This window comes from Homalodisca vitripennis, chromosome 8 (genome assembly GCF_021130785.1).
Source record: "Homalodisca vitripennis isolate AUS2020 chromosome 8, UT_GWSS_2.1, whole genome shotgun sequence".
NCBI lineage: Eukaryota > Metazoa > Arthropoda > Insecta > Hemiptera > Cicadellidae > Homalodisca > Homalodisca vitripennis.
In genome coordinates this window covers 31,814,625-31,832,865 of record NC_060214.1, presented here as the reverse complement: position 1 = coordinate 31,832,865, position 18,241 = coordinate 31,814,625, and the positions used below count along the sequence as shown (strand labels likewise).

General features: G+C 32.9%; 1 protein-coding gene across 1 annotated transcript in view; it reads left to right on the top strand.

Annotated features, from left to right (window-relative positions):
- Positions 1-18,241, top strand: part of LOC124367493 (programmed cell death protein 6-like) — a 31,531-nt gene that overhangs the window by 1,323 nt on the left and 11,967 nt on the right. The window contains exon 2 of the mRNA XM_046824349.1: positions 15,394-15,500. Within this exon, the coding sequence (XP_046680305.1) occupies positions 15,394-15,500 (107 nt within the window). The remainder of the gene's footprint in view (positions 1-15,393; positions 15,501-18,241) is intronic.

Here is an 18,241-nt window from a genome sequence, read left to right as displayed (position 1 = left end):
GACCCACATACATCGCTCAGAAAAGCTGCACAGCAACATGATATGCACCCTATGTCTGTGAGTAAGATTTTGAAAATTAATAAATACAAACCATTTAAAGTTCATTTAGTCCAACAGTTAAGTGAGGATGATTTACGACAGAAGAGTTGAGTTTTGTGAACTTGTGATGCGCAAATGTGATGACAATAGAGATTTTCTGACCAACATACTATTTTCTGATGAGGCAACTTTTTTTCCTAAATGGCAATGTTAACAGGCACAATTGCCGTTATACTGGGCTAGTGAAAACCCACATTGGATTACTGAGTCCCATTCACAGCAACCACAAAAACTGAACGTATGGTGTGGAATTTTAGGTAACAAAAATTGTTGGACCCCTTTTTCATCAATGGAATTTTTAAATGCCGAACTTTACTACAATATGCTCCAAAATGAAATAATCCCAGCTATTCAAATTGCATCAGGAGAATACTTTGATAATGTATGGTTTCAGCAGGATGGTGCTCCACCCCATTATGGGAGACAGGTAAGAGAGTATTTGGATTTAAGGTTTCCTCATAAATGGATTGGCCGAAGAGGAGAAATCGAATGGCCTCCAAGATCTCCGGATTTGTCACCAATCGATTATTTCCTATGGGGTCATTTAAAATCCAATGTTTATAGAAGAAAGCCTCATAAATTTGGAAGACCTAAGAAACAGGATTATAGAGGAGATTGCTTTGATAACTGAAGAAATGTTAGGCAACTCTGTCGAATCATTTTACACAAGATTGGCTCATTGTCAAACCGTAGAAGGAACACAGTTCGAACAATTGCTTTGACACCAAATGCAGGTAAAACGTTTGTTGTAAGACTTTTCTAACAGCATACATTATATTTTTATTTGTAATAAGAAATCAATAACATAAGTATTTCCATAATTGTACTGTAATAAAAACTGGCAAATTTGTGCTAATAGAACCAGCTTAAAATGAAATTTTTGTTTATATTTAATTGAACATTTAAAAAAATGCTAAAAAATTAGTGTAACACATTTTGTGGCAAGAACCATGTTAAAATTACATTGTTGAAAACATCAGTAAATTTTCAATAACTAAAAATGCTCTATTTTCTGATAGAATAATTCCCTTGAGATGCGGTTTGTGGCAATTCAATTCAGTAAGCTATTACCTTTTAAAATTATGTATCACAAGGTATAGGCTTCCATTAAGAATATTCACGATGCCCTCGGCAGGACGTCCCCCGTTGGTGTGACATAACAAAAAATTGTTCCAAAAAGTAGATGCCCAATCTCTATCACGATTGTAAGAGGTTTTAAATTTATATTTAAATTATTAAAGGATATATTTGGGTGTTTCCAGACATAATATACACCCTGTATATAGCGACAAACTATAAAAATACAAAACCACCTTTAAAATGTTTCCAGATTAGTATATGTAAACTTTACTATTATTATCCATTACAATGATTTTTTAGTGAGGAACAGGAAAGTAATTAACTAGTGTTGACTGTTCACAACAAAATTTTTCCAAGAAATGTTCAGGTCATGTGTGGTACCCAAAACTGTTCAGCTTAAACCAATCTTTTTAACAGTGTTTTAGGGCTGAGTATGATAAGCAAACCCAGTTTTTATATAGCTTATTACAATCATCGATACTTCAATACGAAAAACTATCAATCAATATAACTGTAGCCTATCTAAAATACTAAATTAAAGTCTCATGTTTCAAGTAAATAAAATTAGTTTAAACGATTACGGAATGTCAAATAATGAAGGAACCATAAACATTAATCAAATTAAAATCAGCGGCAAGAAAAAATATCATTTAAATAATATCGAAAACGTAACAACATATCTTGAAACCGAGATAGGCACATTACATCATCTTTAAGGGGTAGACTTTAATAAGTGGCTTATACTCGTTATTCGGTTGTTTTTATCTAATGGTTCAATGTTTTATCTGAAGGAATAATTCGATATTACAATTTATTTAACTTAACATATGATTTCAACTTATTAGTTACAGTAATTTTAAAAACAATAAACTGCAAAAAGTAACTAATATTTTGAGTCTTTGAAAATGGCGATAAATATAATGAATATAGGACTATGCGAGATATTTCTTACAATTCACAAGATTTGTTTAAGTGGCTTCAATATATGAGTTTGGCTCCTAGTAACCCATGGGGTCAAGTACCTGGGCGTGATCCTAGATAGGGTTCTAAACTGGGGACCTCATCTAGAAAGGGTCATTGCCAGGGGTAAGTGGTCTCTAATGCAATGCAGACGTGTGATAGGTGGGCCCTGGGCTCTTGTACTGGCTTTATGTTTCCGTGGTCAGACCTGTACTAATGTACGGAGCTGTCGTATGGTGGCCAAAAACGGAAGCCAAGACGGTGGTAGCACGTCTGGCAGGTATCCAAAGGATGGCACTGCAGAATTGGCACTCTGATACAGGAGGATGTTTTGCATATGATCTCTGATCAGATGCCACAAAAGTTTTCCTTTGACAAACCCTTTAGGATTATTTTGCCCTCAAGGGATGATTGGTCAGAGGGGAAGCAACCTCTTCCACCAGCGGAGCTCGAATGGTACACAGACGGCTCTAAAACAAAAAGCGGCACAGGCGCTGGAATTCTGGGAGTGAGACCATGTAGGGAGCTGGTGGTTCCTATGGGTCCGTATCCGACAGTCTTTCAAGCGGAGGTCGCAGCCATTATGGAATGTGCTCGTGAGAATCTTCGTCTGCGATATAGGGGCAAGACGATTAACATTTTCACGGACAGTCAGGCAGCGCTGATGGTGCTGGATTCTTGCGCAATCAAATCCAAACTGGTTTGGGATTGCTATCAGACCGTTTCCTCCCTTGCCAGAATCAACAATGTAACCGTTTGTTGGGTTCCTGGTCATGAGGGGATTCCTGGGAACGAAAGAGCTGATGCCCTGGCCAACCAGGGCTCATCAACAATTATGACGGGCCCTCAACCATTCTGCGGGGTTCCAAGGTGTGAATCCTCTAGGGTTGTCTCGAAATGGATTCGCGCGGAGCATGGGAGAAGGTGGAGGTTGCATCCGGGTTTGAGAGTGAGTAGAATGGTATTACAGTCACCTTCCTCCAAGGTGGCCTCGAACCTTCTCTCATTAAACAGATCAATGTCTTCCAAGGTCATTGGTCTCATTACGGGGCATGGTCACCTGAAGAAGCATCTACACAGAGTTGGTATCCTTCAGGAGGATCCGCTCTGTGGAAGGTGTAATGAGCAGGAGGAGACTGCTGAGCACCTGCTCTTTGATTGCCCAGCAATAGCAAGAGAGCGGTATGCCATCTTTGGTAGTTTGAACAGGGGTGGTGAGTTTTCCCAGGAGGACTTGATAGGTTGTTTTCGGCGGTTTGTTGAACTGCTGAAGTTGTAGACTGGTAGTCCTCATGGTGTTTCCGGGGTGCGCAAAAGGCCCTTGAGGCTTAAGTGCATGGAAGTAGGCCGCCCCAGAAAAAAAAAAAAAAAAAAAAAAAAAAAAAAAAAAAAAAAAAAAAAAAAAACCATGGGGAGAAATTCTTTTGGGTAGGGTATGATAAGCGGACCCGGTTTTTTATATTGAAATTGGCAAACAATAGGCTTTTACTTAATCATAACCATCGATATAATCAATCGATATTGATTGAACAATTAAATTAAATAATCTATATCAACAGCTGTAAACACTTTCAAATAATACACGTAGGGTAATATTTCAATTTTACATAAGTAACATTTGATTATTAAAAATGGCAGTCAATTAAAAAAAACTATACGGCATTGCTTTGAAAGATGATAAGACATGTTTTTCGTGGCTTCAACATGTTGGACTCATACCAAAAAACTCATTATGTGAAATTTATGGGAAAGAAAAAACTATAACTGTGAGAGGAGCAAGTATGGTCGTCTTCAGTTTTCCTCATTTTGGTTGTAATAATTTGTTTGATCACTGTAAATATTAAATTTATATTTGAATTTAAAACATACAATTGTTATTGAGGACTATAGAGACTTTTATGTCGATTGATAGTCTAGCATATAAGATGTGAATATTAGGTATCGATGATTACATTCTTCAATAAAAAAAACCGGGTCCACTTATCGTACCCTACCCATTCTTTCCTCCATTTCACAAAAGCAGTTACTCATTGATATCTAGCTGGGCAAGTTATAAATATTGTAAGATTTCTTTGATATCTAAGACTAGGCCATAGTTGGTTTTGTTGTTTTGTAATGTTACTGTTAAATTTATGTTTTTAAAATTGTAATGTGCGAGATTTTTCTTGTTACAGTAATTTATTATAACTCTTATTGTTTACCATTTTTACATATCGAAGTTCAATAATATATCGACCCATTCGATAAAAATAACCGAATAACGAGTGTAGGTCACTTATTAAAGTCTCCCCTCTTTAAGTGTTATTTTGTTTTGTTTTCTAAAGTTAACTAACTTTATTTATTTAAAAGAAGGTATGTAAGGAACAAATTGCGATGGTATCTATGAGGTTAAATGCCGACCCGGCAAATCACGAATTTGACGTTATTACTATATTCTGCTCATCCTCCTGAACAAAAGTATATAGGGGGTGCAAATGACAAATAAAATGTTTTTAGGGGATTACATTTTTATAAATAGTTACGTTTTTAATATTTTAATGTTCTGTTTGTGTGCTGTGTGTCTTGATATCTGTGTACCTTAATGTTATCTGTGGCCGGGACTGATAGTGTATCTGTTATCTGAGTGCTTCGGGGCTGTGGTCCAGTGCTTCATAAGATATTATCGTGTACTGTAGTTCAGATCGAGTGAGTGCTTGTCAATCATGGATCAACCATCCACTAGTTCGACAAATTGTGTGTGTTGGGGAGTTTTGTCGGATGTTAGGAGTTAACGTTTAGACCGAAATGAGATTATTTCCTTTTAATGGTAAGTGTTCTCTATTACTGTCCATTTATATATTAATATTGGGTTTTTACATTATTTATTACGTTTTTTTACACTTTACATAAATTTCTTTGCATTACTTTTCAATTTATATTTCTGATCAGCTCCTCTAGAATTTGATATTTGACTGATAAGTACTATCTCAAGGGATATTTTTCTTTTGTTGACATCAGCGTGAGGCAGCACCACAGCCCGCACTGATAACCAGAGGCACCTGTCTCAACCTGATAACAAGTAATTAATTTGTAGCTCTAAATCAAGAAAAACATTGTTTATTTGGGTCAAAATCCTGTTCATTTTAGTATTATTCATCATTTATGTTTCAAAAGAAAGTGGCATCACAAGGTTGTATCACGGTCAAAAAAGACACGTGTTGCCCAACGTGGATGTACAAAATGGAAATATTGGTCTGTGCGTGAAAAGTAGTTCCATTTTTATGTTCTATACTTTTGCTATTTCTCATTTCCACCCCGTGAAACAATATTGTTTTGTTCCGTAGGACGTTTCTAATAAGTTAATAATGGGAAACTCGTATTTTGCCATTCCAGCTGTTACTTTCACAATTACCATTCCATTTATAGTATGAAAATGTGTGTACAGTTGGTGCAGATGATTTAAGTTACTGTTCAAATTAATTACTATTGGTGGATTATATCGATCGGTATAATAATCAAATATAGTTTGATAATTTCTGAATAAAAAAACGTGTCCTCTTATCATACTCTATCCGTGTTTTATTTTAAAATTTGTAACTCTTTTACATAATAATATTTGTTTGAAATTGTTGCTCTTCAAATAAAAGAATATTTGTATTTCTGAGATAAAAATGTTCAAGCATGGTATAAACATTTTTATATGTTTATTTATATTTATCACTTGGTATCAGTAAAGTTAAGCCTTGGAGTTGCCAATCAAATTTTATCATTATTAACTTATTTTGCTTTCCCTACTGAACATGATGTAGTTTATTGTTTTTCACTTACTAAACATTGTTTCAAGCACTCTTTTAGTTCTGAAGTAACAAATGAAGTCTTGCTAAATAGATAGTTACACTACAAAATATTTATTTAAACTCCTTTAGTCTTATATGATAATTGTTTGTCATGTATATATAGTTATTAGAGTAACCCGTGTAGTGGAGGAATAAAACCTTAGTCTTGGTCAGATTTCAGTAATAAGAAATAGATTTTTCTAAAATATTGGTGATAAAATAGTGATTTATTGTAGGCAAAGCCTAAGTGATAGACCATGCTCTGACTTTAAGTGATACGAGGGAACTGGTGGAGCAGGTCTCTCAAAGTGAATCTAGTGATAGGTCAGATATACACAATATCTTAGTGAAATTCTATTGTATTGAAATACCTGACTGATATATGAATTATCTTATTATTCGTTCTAAGCAGCAATTTTCAGGTTCTTGTAAATCAAGATCAGCTAATTTAGTAACACTGTGAATGTTATTGTAGATTAAAATTGTTTTCTAACTCGTTCCCATTATTATCGCATTTTCTTTTGTAAATGTTGTATTATTCTATATATTTAGACATAGTCTATAGTTTACTAAAACTACATCAAAATTCCTATCATTTATAACCCATAAATTTTCGTATAATACAAACTTTCAAAATTATATTATACTTGTTGAATGAATTTAGGTTGGTCTTTGAAAATTCTTTTCCTTTAAAAACACATTCTAAAAAGATTAACAACAAAACCGGAAAAACATGGATAGCTTAAGGCATTAAAATTTCTAGCGCAAGATAGAGACAACTTAACAAAATTTCAAAACAAACTTCTGATGCATTATGTCCACTTCAAGAACTATAGAAACATATTTAGATCTGTTTGTAATAAAGCTAAGAAACTAGTTAATTGTAAGTTTATTGAATCCTCAGAAAATAAAAGTAAGACAGCATGGTCAATTTTTAAATCTGAACTAGGTAGCCATAAGCTAACAGAAACTTTCTCTGAACTCAATTGTAATAATGACATAATATCTGATGGACAGAAAATTTCTGAATATTTTAATAACATGTTCGTCAACATTTCTAGAGAGATTAATCTGAACTCAGATATAAACCAATCACTTAAGTGTTTGTTTAATTTAAAAACTTTAAACCCCGTCCAATTTAATATTAAACCTGTTTCAGTCCACACAGAATACAATACAATTAAAAAACTGAAAAACAAAAAGTCATCAGCTTGGGACAAAATTCCTGTGGATTTGATGAAGCAAGCTGTGGATTTCATTGCTTCTCCCCTTTGTATCATAATTAATAGATCATTTGAGACGGGTTATGTTCCTTACCAACTTAAATATGCAGAAATAAAGCCAATTTTCAAGAAAGGAAGTAAGCACAATCCAGAAAACTATAGGCCAGTGTCAATTTGCCTTTTTTCCAAAGTGTTTGAAAAAATAGTGACAGATTAAATAATATCACATTTTGAACACAATAATTTGTTTGTAGATGAGCAATATGGTTATAGAGCTAGACGAAACACAGTTCAGACTATTGCAGATTTTGTGTATAGAATAGAATAATTTATTGGCCACAAGATATTTCACACAAATACATAGGCAGGTCAGTATAATTTATAATTGTACTTCACTAGTTAAAGAAGTCATTGTCAGTCCATTGACTCAATAAAAACTCACTTATTGAATAAAATGCATTATTTAACAAGAAATTATATAATTTTGATTTAAAAGAACAGTCTTTTAATTTTTTCATTTCCATAGGCAATTTATTCATAAATCTAGATGCAATGTGCAGAGGGGTTTTTTTTACTTTTGCTAAGTCTATGTGGAGGTAAATTTATTAAATGGCTATTTCTTGTATTGTATGAGTGGATTTCATTTCTGAGCATAATTCTGTCTTCATTTTTTCTAAGGTACAACAAGCATTGCATTATATACAGACAAGGTAGAGTGAGAATCCTGAGCTGTACAAAAATATCCCTACAGTGATCAAGCCTACCAGCTCCGGCAATGATACGGATAGCTTTTTTCTGTAATATAAATACCTCTTCGGCATGGGAGGCTCCACCCCATACAACAAGACCATAGGTAATATGTGATTGAAAAATACCAAAATAGGCAGTGCGGATCCCGTTCTGGTCCAATTCACCACATAAGCTTTTTAAGGCATAAATGCTTCTGCTAAGTTTAATTTTGAGACCAATTATGTGTTGATGCCAACATAATGTTGGATCAAGGGTTAGGCCCAAAAAAGTTAGATTTTCTGTGTGTTGTTCTGGTTTTTCTTTAAGGCCAAAAAAGGTTGTCACTGTTTTATTTGTATTTAATACCAATTCATTAGCAGTCAACCAATTTTGAATGAGATTTTGATTTGATTTAGCATGTGCCAATGCTAGACTGCTACTAGGTTGTTTATTTATGATTGTAGTGTCATCAGCATAGAGGACGACATCCGCAGGTACACATTCACTTAAATCATTGATCATAATAATAAAAAGTATGGGGCCAAGCACTGACCCTTGTGGGACACCACAATTCACATCTAGGCTGCTTGATTCCTTGTTGTTGCTTACTACATATTGTTTGCGATTTTTCAGGTAACGTTGGAAAACTTTTAAGGCAGAGCCTTCAATTTTATAGTGCTGAAGTTTATTTACTAAAAGCTCGTGAGACACACAGTCAAAGGCCTTGCTGAGGTCACAAAAGGTGACCGCAGCAAGTTCCTTTTCTTCAAAGCAGCATAGAATTTGTTCCACCAATTTTATTAAGGCATTGGCTGTAGAAAGACCTTTTCTAAAACCAAATTGTGAACTACAGATTAACTTGTTAAACTCCATGTAATGCATAAGCTGTTTGCTGATTATAATTTCTATTACCTTAGATAAGACAGGAACAATTGCAATAGTTCTAAAGTTGTTAAGTTGATCTTTTTACCCTTTTTAAAAACAGGAATCACCTTAGTAACCTTTAAAATGTTAGGAAATTCACCTTGAGACAGACACTTATTGATAAGAGCAGTAAGAGGAGTGATGTAACAGCAGATGGTATCTTTTACTAGTCTGTTTGAGAAACAAAAATGATGGTTGCTTGACTTATTGGACAACTGTTTAACTACATTTAGTACATCATTTTCAGAGACATCATTAAAACTAAAACAAGTTACAGTCTCAGGAACATCTCGACGAACTAGAAAATCTAAAGCACAATGAGTTGTATTTTGACTAGTCAGGGTCTGTTTGATTTCTTTCGTAACATTTACAAAATAATTATTAAATTCATCTGGAGTAAAAACATTATCATCAAACCTATGAGTTCCACTTGAGCCCTTCTTAGACTTATTTACAATATTCCACAATGATTTAGTTTGGTTTTCTGAACACTTTATTTTTAACATATTTGCCTTCTTTTTGGCTTCTCTTATTTTGTTCCTATAACAACATGCTTTAAGCCTATTATAACTGGTTCTAAAGAGATTGCAATTTTGCTGTTCATTTTCATTTTTAGCTAGTGAGTAGAGAAAGTCTAGCCTATTCTTTATTTCTCCAAGCTCAGGAGTGTACCAATGTGTACCTCCTGTAGGCCTATTGGGTTTCTTAGTGTTTCCAGGGTTTATTCTAATACGTTTAGTAAAACTTATGTCGTAATAATATTTAAAACTATTTACAAAGTTGTTAAAATTCTCATTAATGCTTTCGTCAATAAAAACATCAGACCAGCTTTCCTTACTTAACAGATACTTAAACAGATTGATGGTTTATCATTAATATTTGGCACATTTTTATAGACTAGACAAGGGTTGCTATTAAAATTTGAAACTAACTCTACATTTTTTAACACAAAATGTTGACCTAAGTGATCACTAACATGGAAATTTCTTAAGCTAACATTTAACTGATCCCCAAAGGAAGTGAAAACATTGTCCAAACAAGTGTTATGTCGAGTGGGGCCAGTTATTGTGATTTTAAGTCCATACATGGAGCATAGGTTAACAAAGTTTCTGGCATTCTTGTCCTGGCCTTGAGGCGAAAAGTGAAGGTTGAAGTCTCCGCACACAATTGCGTTTCCACTTTTTTTATTAATATGGCTTAACACTTTTTCTATTATATCCATAAAATTGTCATAGTGTCCATTTGGACTTCTGTTCACATTAATTAAAGAGTGGCAGAGGGCTTGGATATGTCGCGGAACACAGCTTATGACTTGTGTTTTATGACTTGTCCAGGGCCTTTGACTGTGTGGTACATGAAATTCTCTTGGATAAAATTCCCTATTATAATTTTTCTTTCACTAGTTTGTACACTCTTACCTTTCATCTTGATTCTGCCACACGGTTGTATAAAAAAATAATGCATTATTTAATTGTGGGGTTCCATAAGGATCAATTCTGGGCCCTGTACTATTATTAATATATGTTAATGATCTTCCAGCAAATACAAATTCTAGTTTAATATTATATGCAGATGACAGAACAGCAATTCTCAAATCCATTTCTGGTATTGGCCTTCATAGGTTGATTCAAGATACTCTTTTAATTGTCAGGGTGGTGTACAGCAAATGGTTTAAAATTGAATTCTACTAAAACTCAATTAGTCGGTTTTCAAACTGTTCAAAGCCAGAACCATCTTGAATTTAACATTAAGTTAGAGAGTCAACGCATTGAAGTTTTGAAATCAGCAAGACTTTTAGGAATCCTTATAGACTCCAATCTAAAATGGACAGAATATTTTCAAATTTTGGGAAGAAAGCTTAACTCTACTTGTTTCCAAAAGTCAATTTTAAGAAATGTAGTTGACTTAAAAACAAAACTAATGATTTATCATTCTATGTTTGCTTTAGTGATGCAATACAGTATTGAGGTTTGGGGAAGTTCTAGTTGGCTGGCAGACATTTTCAAAATCCAAAAGAAATATTTCAGGATTATGACATTTTCCAAAAGAAGAACGTCATGCATAGGAATATTTAGTCTGTTAACCTGTCCATCGGTTTATGTGCTGAGATGCATATGGTTTGTAAGGCAGAATTTTGAGCTCTTTTTTGAAAATCACTATAACCATAATTAGAATACAAGAAATAGATATCTGTTGCACTTTCCAATTCATAGACTTTGTTTGTTTGAGCGTTCACCACAATATTTTGGAAGAAAATTATACAATAGTTGCCTACTAGATTTAAATCAATACAAAAAGACAATGTTTTTAAAATAAAAGTTTCAGATATGTTAAAAACAAAACAATATTACTCTATTGAAGAGTATCTATGTGATACAATAATTTAATAGCATTATGAATATAAATACATAAATTTAAACATTTTATTTATTTTTGTATTTTTATAATTATAATAACATTGTACATATTTAATTGTATAATATTATACTTCATTAATTAAACTTTTGACTTTGACGATGTTTCATAACTGATAGTAATATTAAGTTCTATTTTATATCTTGACAATGTCACCCGTTCTTCCAACTGTGACATTAAAGAATTTTAATTTGAAAGTTTTTCGTAAAACTTTTAAATAATCACCAAAAATAACTTTTTTATACTATTTAAAATACAAGTTATGGATTTTTATAGGAATGGTGCCCCCACATTTTAGAATTGTTTGCAAAATTTGCATTTAAGTAAAAAGTGTTTTAACATACATTTTTCTGTTTCCTACTTTTAATGCAAATATTAACTTAAATTCTTTGTTCTTTAAATATTCTTTGTGAAATTCTGAAAAATTTACTTTTATATGAATCGATATTTGTTAAAAGGGCTGATGTAACAAAACACAAACTTTCGGAAAACTAAAAAAAAACTCTCCAGTTTGAAAAAGGCTGCTTGTACATAGACAACGATTTTTGCACATAAACATATGATGCCCAGGAGTATATTAATGGCAATTTTTATTTGAAATATTTATGTTTCTTGGTAACAGAATTTTTTAAATTTTACGAACATCTGCCCTTTTAACAAAAATTGTAGTTTAAGCCAAAAATTCTAATAAAAATGCATCATACATTCTTATAACATGTATATTAGTAATACAAATTCATAAATATACATTAGTTAGCTTAAACTACCACTTAATTATTCCTTATAATGCTTTAAACGTCAAAATATTACTAATTTCATTACCAGTGAACAGAGCCATGCTATTGGCTAACAAGTTTTCATAGTAGTCTTGATGTTCATCTGGAACATATGGAAGAGCTTTCTCTATATCAATCATTTTGTTTAGTTTTAATGGTGCTCCCAACTCCGAATACAGCAAACTTGTTGGTAGCTGTACTTGAACCATGGTCGAGTGAACCAGTCTGAAGGAGTGCTTTACGATTCCATTGATACAGGGCATAGCAGTGCATACACCTTTTGTTTCAGTATCGTATTCAAAATGGTACAGTGAACTGATGCCGAATGATATTTGCTACTTTTTAGGTTTCTTCTTGGTTTCACAGGAAATGGGTGATTTCTTATAAAAGTTTGACCACCAAGATTGGTAGTCATAGATGATGTCCTCGTTAGCCTCCACAACCAAAAACTTCTGGGATGAGCTGCTTTGAATTATGAGAGATGTTAACTCGTGTACAATGTATAGACGGTCACGTTTTCTGAAGCGCCTCTATCGCAAGGTGAATAGCTATGGCCAACAATGTGGAAAAACTGTTGAACCACCCCATGTCTGTCAAGGCCATAAAGAAGCGAGAAACGGTGTGGTTTTATTTTGGCCGGCACAATTATCTGCATAGACATGCAACTCATCATACGAATCAGATACTTTATCTAAGTATGTTTTCAAAAACGAACATATTTCATCTGGCCCTCTTTTGGCTTGGCCTTCATGATAGCAAAATATCCAAGACTGGTTACTCTTGATATCTTGTATACAAAACGCATAAGCAGTTAGCTGGCGCAAATAAAAAGTTCCTGAACAGGAACTTTTGACAGCGATACGTTCTGCATGTAATCAATCGCTATGGTAAGAATATTCTCATTAATTTATTATTCTTATCCTCAACTTCTTGCTGTATGCAAGACTCTTTAAAATATTAAAATATTAGCAATGTGCTATTCAACAGACTTACAGCTACAACAGAACAGAGTGAGGTTAGATGTATAAGCTGTCAAACAGCACTGTAACTAGCGCTAATGTTTCTTAAAACTTCCATGGTGCTCTGTTGGTGGTTGGTTTTTGTTAAAAAGGCACTTGTGCTGCACATCTGCCAATTTAACATAAATCCCAATTTTCAGCATGCTACTATCAACACTTCTAATGATTGTACAACAGCCTTTTTAACCCAAATTGTGCATTTATATGTGTAAAGTCTGATTTTAACATAAAATGCATATCTGAAAAAATGTAACTTCAGCCCTTACCGATTCATATATATTGCTCTTAATTTATATTTTTAATACATTTTTACATTAAACCTGGCGTGAAGTTCTAAAACAGCCTGACACTACAGGATGAAATGACTACCAGTTGTAGGGTTAACTCACGGTCACAATAAGACCATGTAATGCTCAGCACAAATGTATAGTAAGGAAATATTACTCCTTGTGAGAAGATTAGTTCCACTTTTAGTGTTCTATAACTTTGTTATTTGTCATCAATAGGTTAATCATTTTAAGCTGATGTCTTGCCACTCCGGCCATTAACTTCACATTTACTTATATATATTTTTTATAGTTATAAAATACATTTCATTTATTGATAGTTTAATATCAAAAATTTAAATATAATTAATTATAAACAGAAACCCGATTTGAAAACTCTGACTCAGTTATATTTGTTTATTGCGTTGTGCACATGCTGATATATTAAAACAATAATCACTTTCTTTTATTATGCTTAGTGAACATTTTAAGTGTGAAACCATATTGTTCAATATATATGTATATTTTTATTTCTTTTGATGTAAACTACAATTTATTTTTTTACTTGTGATATATACAACGACAGCATATACAAATATTAATTGTATATAAAAATGTTCTTTGTAATCCATGAACTACTTTAGCCGTTGAGTGACCTGTAAAATACTAATTTCCTTATTTCCAGCAGATTTTAGAATAAGTAAATCAACTATAACTTTTTTGATATGGATAGTATTCACATTAGCCACATTATCTATAATGATCTAAAACTACTTTTTATATTTGCTTAAAATAGTATGTTTTTGTTTCTAAAAATAAGTTTTAGGTGGTTGCGATCTATAATTGCACAATAACTAACTGATGATATATTTGAATTTTTATATTATATCCCAGATAGACGATCTATTAATGGATGTACAGCATTTGCCACTGTCTACTAGGAATAGTACTTTTGGCAACTTATTAATTAGTTGCATCTTGTTTATCATTTACAACTTGATGTGAGTCATATTCTCTTGATTAGATAGTGCATTCTTATAAGTATTGTTTTGATGTTAACATTGTCTTTCATGTTAAGTATTTATGGATTACCATTATTAAGTTGTTGGACATATTATGTGTCATTGGTGACAGTGACTTATTATGTTTTTTGTCAAGCCATCTAAAACATATTAGTTTTGTTAAAATTGTTTGTACCGTGGGAATAAATAAATAAAATCTAGCGAAAAAATAGATAATAAATGGGAGGGGAATCAGGGTTTCTGGGTGGGGGGATAATAATCTACGGGGGATAGGCATTGGTAGAGGCAATAATTGGGATAGCAATATTCACCCGAGAAGAGTACAAGGAATGTTAGAGGTCAGAGTAAGGCTAACAACAGCATTATGGGAATAATTTTGCTCTTCTTCTTCTTCTATGGGGCAGCCTATTACCATGCACTTAAGCCTCTAAGGCCTTTTGCGCACCCTGGAAATGTTGCCCTTAGAACGCTGACTATACATTTCTGTACTTCACTCAAATGTAACACTGATTAGGCTACATGTAAATCTTATATAATTATACTCAGTTTATTTACAAATTTGTTTTCTTTGCTATTATCTTGTTGGCATCATAATTACCCATAAAGCTTCATGCAAACTTTCAAGCCTATAGATCTGTTAGTTTTTAAGATAATGTGCAGACAGACAGATATAAATTAAATTTTCCCAGGCCCTAGAGTGTTAGATTTTGATGACACTCAGCCAAATAGTTTATAAGAAGTATTAGTTGAGAAACTCATACCTATCTATAACAATTAGATAATAAAAAATATTTTATTCTTATATTGGTACTTTTGGTAACTCAAAACTAAGGATAATGGTACCCTATTTTACTGTGTCTTCTTTACATGCCTCAGAACTACCAAACTCCAAACACCACCATGCTGTACAATAAACAATGCATATTAAATAATTACGCTCTTTCTGTTGAGAAAGAACTATAATTAGCTCTTTTATGATATGATTTTGGCCAAATGTGTTGTCACATGTACAGTGGTACTGCATTTAATAACATCAATTTTACTAATTGAAATGTTTTACTACAGGGTTGACAAGGACCGTAGTGGTTATATATCTGCTGATGAACTACAGATGGCTCTATCGAATGGAACATGGACACCATTTAACCCTGAAACAGTCAGACTTATGATTGGTAAGTAGCTGTGGCCAATAAGGCAAAAATGTTAAATGGAGCATAGGTTGAGTTGTATACGTATTACATAAGGAGAACAGCAAACCCAACCTCAGAATGTTCACTTTAGCGAACATGGCGGCGGTTTAAAGTTACAAACTTAAGCTTGTTGAATAAAGCTTAGTTGTTATTCCTTGTGTTAGATAAAATAATGTAACCCCAAAAACCTCACAGCATACAAAAACCATTTTTCATAATTGTGAATTCATTATTTTTATACCATATTAGGAAATGGTCTAAGGGGAGGCAGATTCTGGAATCTTGACAGTGTACACTGTTAAACTGCCTAGAGGAAACAGTTTGAGCACCTGTTGTAAAAAAGGTAAGCTGTGTACATAACGATAACCTCATTGAGAACTACTTCTTTTATTATTTTGTGACATGTAGAACATTGTCAAAGGCCTCCTTATACACTGTTTCTGAGTGTAATGTTAGTCATTCAGAATTAGGAAAAAATAAAAAAGGTTATTTTGTATGCTGTGAGGTTTTTGGGGTTTCATTATTTTATTTAACGCATGGAATGACAAGTAAGCTTCATTCAACTAGCTCAAGTTTGTAACTTTAAACCACCGTCATTCGGCTAGCATGAACCTTTTGAGGTAAGGTTCATGGCATTGTGCTCTACTAATAGAGACAAGTTTATTGTAAAACTTGACCTATGCTCTCATTTAAGGTTTTATTCTAACTCCCTGTGGACTGTCCCTAGTATGATGGAAAAAATTGATATTTGATTAAAAAGTAGATTTTTAGGTATAGTATTTTTTAGGTATAGTTTAATGTACTTATGTGTAAAATTTATTGCTTTATTTGCAATAGTTCAAAAAATAACATGCTGGTTCTTGACCTTTTGTAGACTCTATATAATATAACATTTCCTATAAGTTAATGACAAATGAAAAAAATCAATAGCTAAAAAAAATACTAAATTAAAAGTACGAGGTATGTTTTAAAGTATCGGTGGAGAGACTGATTGTAAAGATTTGTTTATGTTATGTTTATGTTATGTTGGTACTTATGCTCCTGAAGGGTAATAAAATTTACAGATGTATTCATTGTTTATTTTTTCAGTGGCAGCAACTAAGGTTTTTATGAATTCAGCGATTTAAGTTTATTATCTGGATGCAAACCCAGCTTTACTATTACATGTTTAAAAACCTACATGTAAAAGTGAACAGCGAAGTTACTAAAATATTTTATTAAACTGCATTTTCCTCTACTGACTACTCATCAAAAGGCTTATATCAATTGCTGCCAACCAATTTTTCAAGCTGGTTACAGGATACCTGATAGAGAATCTTGATCTTTTTATTATCTGTTGTATAGTCATCACACAAAATAACACTGACAGGGGCAGATATATTAAGTGGCAGATCATTGATCTTGATAAAGTAAAAGAGCCTAAGGACAAATCCTTGTGGAACTCCATATTTAAATGATATAGGTCTAGATGTGCCAAAATTCCCATCTTATGTTACAAATTATACTGTCTTTATGAGGTATGTCTCAAAAACACTAATTCTTTTGTTTTCACGTTGTACTGCTAAAGTTTACTCAATATTAAATAATGAGGAACAGTCTTGTGTTTTTCTGAGGTGACAAAATGTATTTTTTCTAAGGTGTCCATAGTCTCTTAACCATTCAAATTATTGCATGTATTATTACTACAATTATTAATAAACCTTTTCTGTCTTCAAGTTGTTTTATGGCATAATAAATTATTAATTTCTTTTTATGAAGATCTTTAAGTGCTTTTCAAGTACAGTTTTACATTATTTTGTGAAAAAAACATGTAGTAATTAATTGAGACCAGTCTATAATTTCTAAGTTAATTTTGATAGCTTTGCTTGAACAAGGAATGTACTCTTAAAATTCTCAACATTTCTGTAAAATCAGTGAGCAAAGTATTGATTGTTCAGTGCTAAGATTAGGAGATCTTTGACAGGCATTGTTCTGCTTTACAAACGAATTAGACAAACCAAAGTGATTTTCTCTTAGAGTTTGGGACAAAGGAAATGTAATGAACGCATTTTTATGATGGTATAGCAACTTGCATTTTGTTTTTGATGTAAATTAGCTGTGAGAGACCAGATTGTTTAGAACCCTGGACTACAAAAACGCTTCATGTGTCTAGTTTCACCACAGTGGAGAAAATCATAATGTTAAGAGAAATGTTATTGATAGGTCTTCATTATATTTCTTTCATGGGTGTATATAAAGGGGAGACCCAAGAGGGCATAGGACCCCGATATTTCGAAACATGACATTAAAATTACAACCAGTTGCTTGTCTTAAGCTGGAACACATTTATGAGGTCTTAAAGCTCAACAAACTCCTGGGGGAGAATTTCCCGAGCATATTTGGAGGATATTTTATACTTCCTAAGCCACCCAGTGTGTCACCCTCCCAATTAATTTTCTATATACACCACTGATTTCCTTATTTAACATTTACAAATTTATTAGACAGTCCTTGACCTGCAAGTTTTGTTTTGTGTTTATGTTAGGTTTGCATTTTTTACACTTTTTGTAAAATTTCAAATGTGTTTTTCTTATTTCCTGAGTTTATTGTGTAATTGTTATTGGAATAATTTTTCCAAGTTTAAATATTGCCTTAAACCTGATAATTGGTTGCTTAATATAAATCTCTGCTCTGAACACTCTTTGTTGATTAAACACTAAGTAATATTTAATAATGCAGTCTAT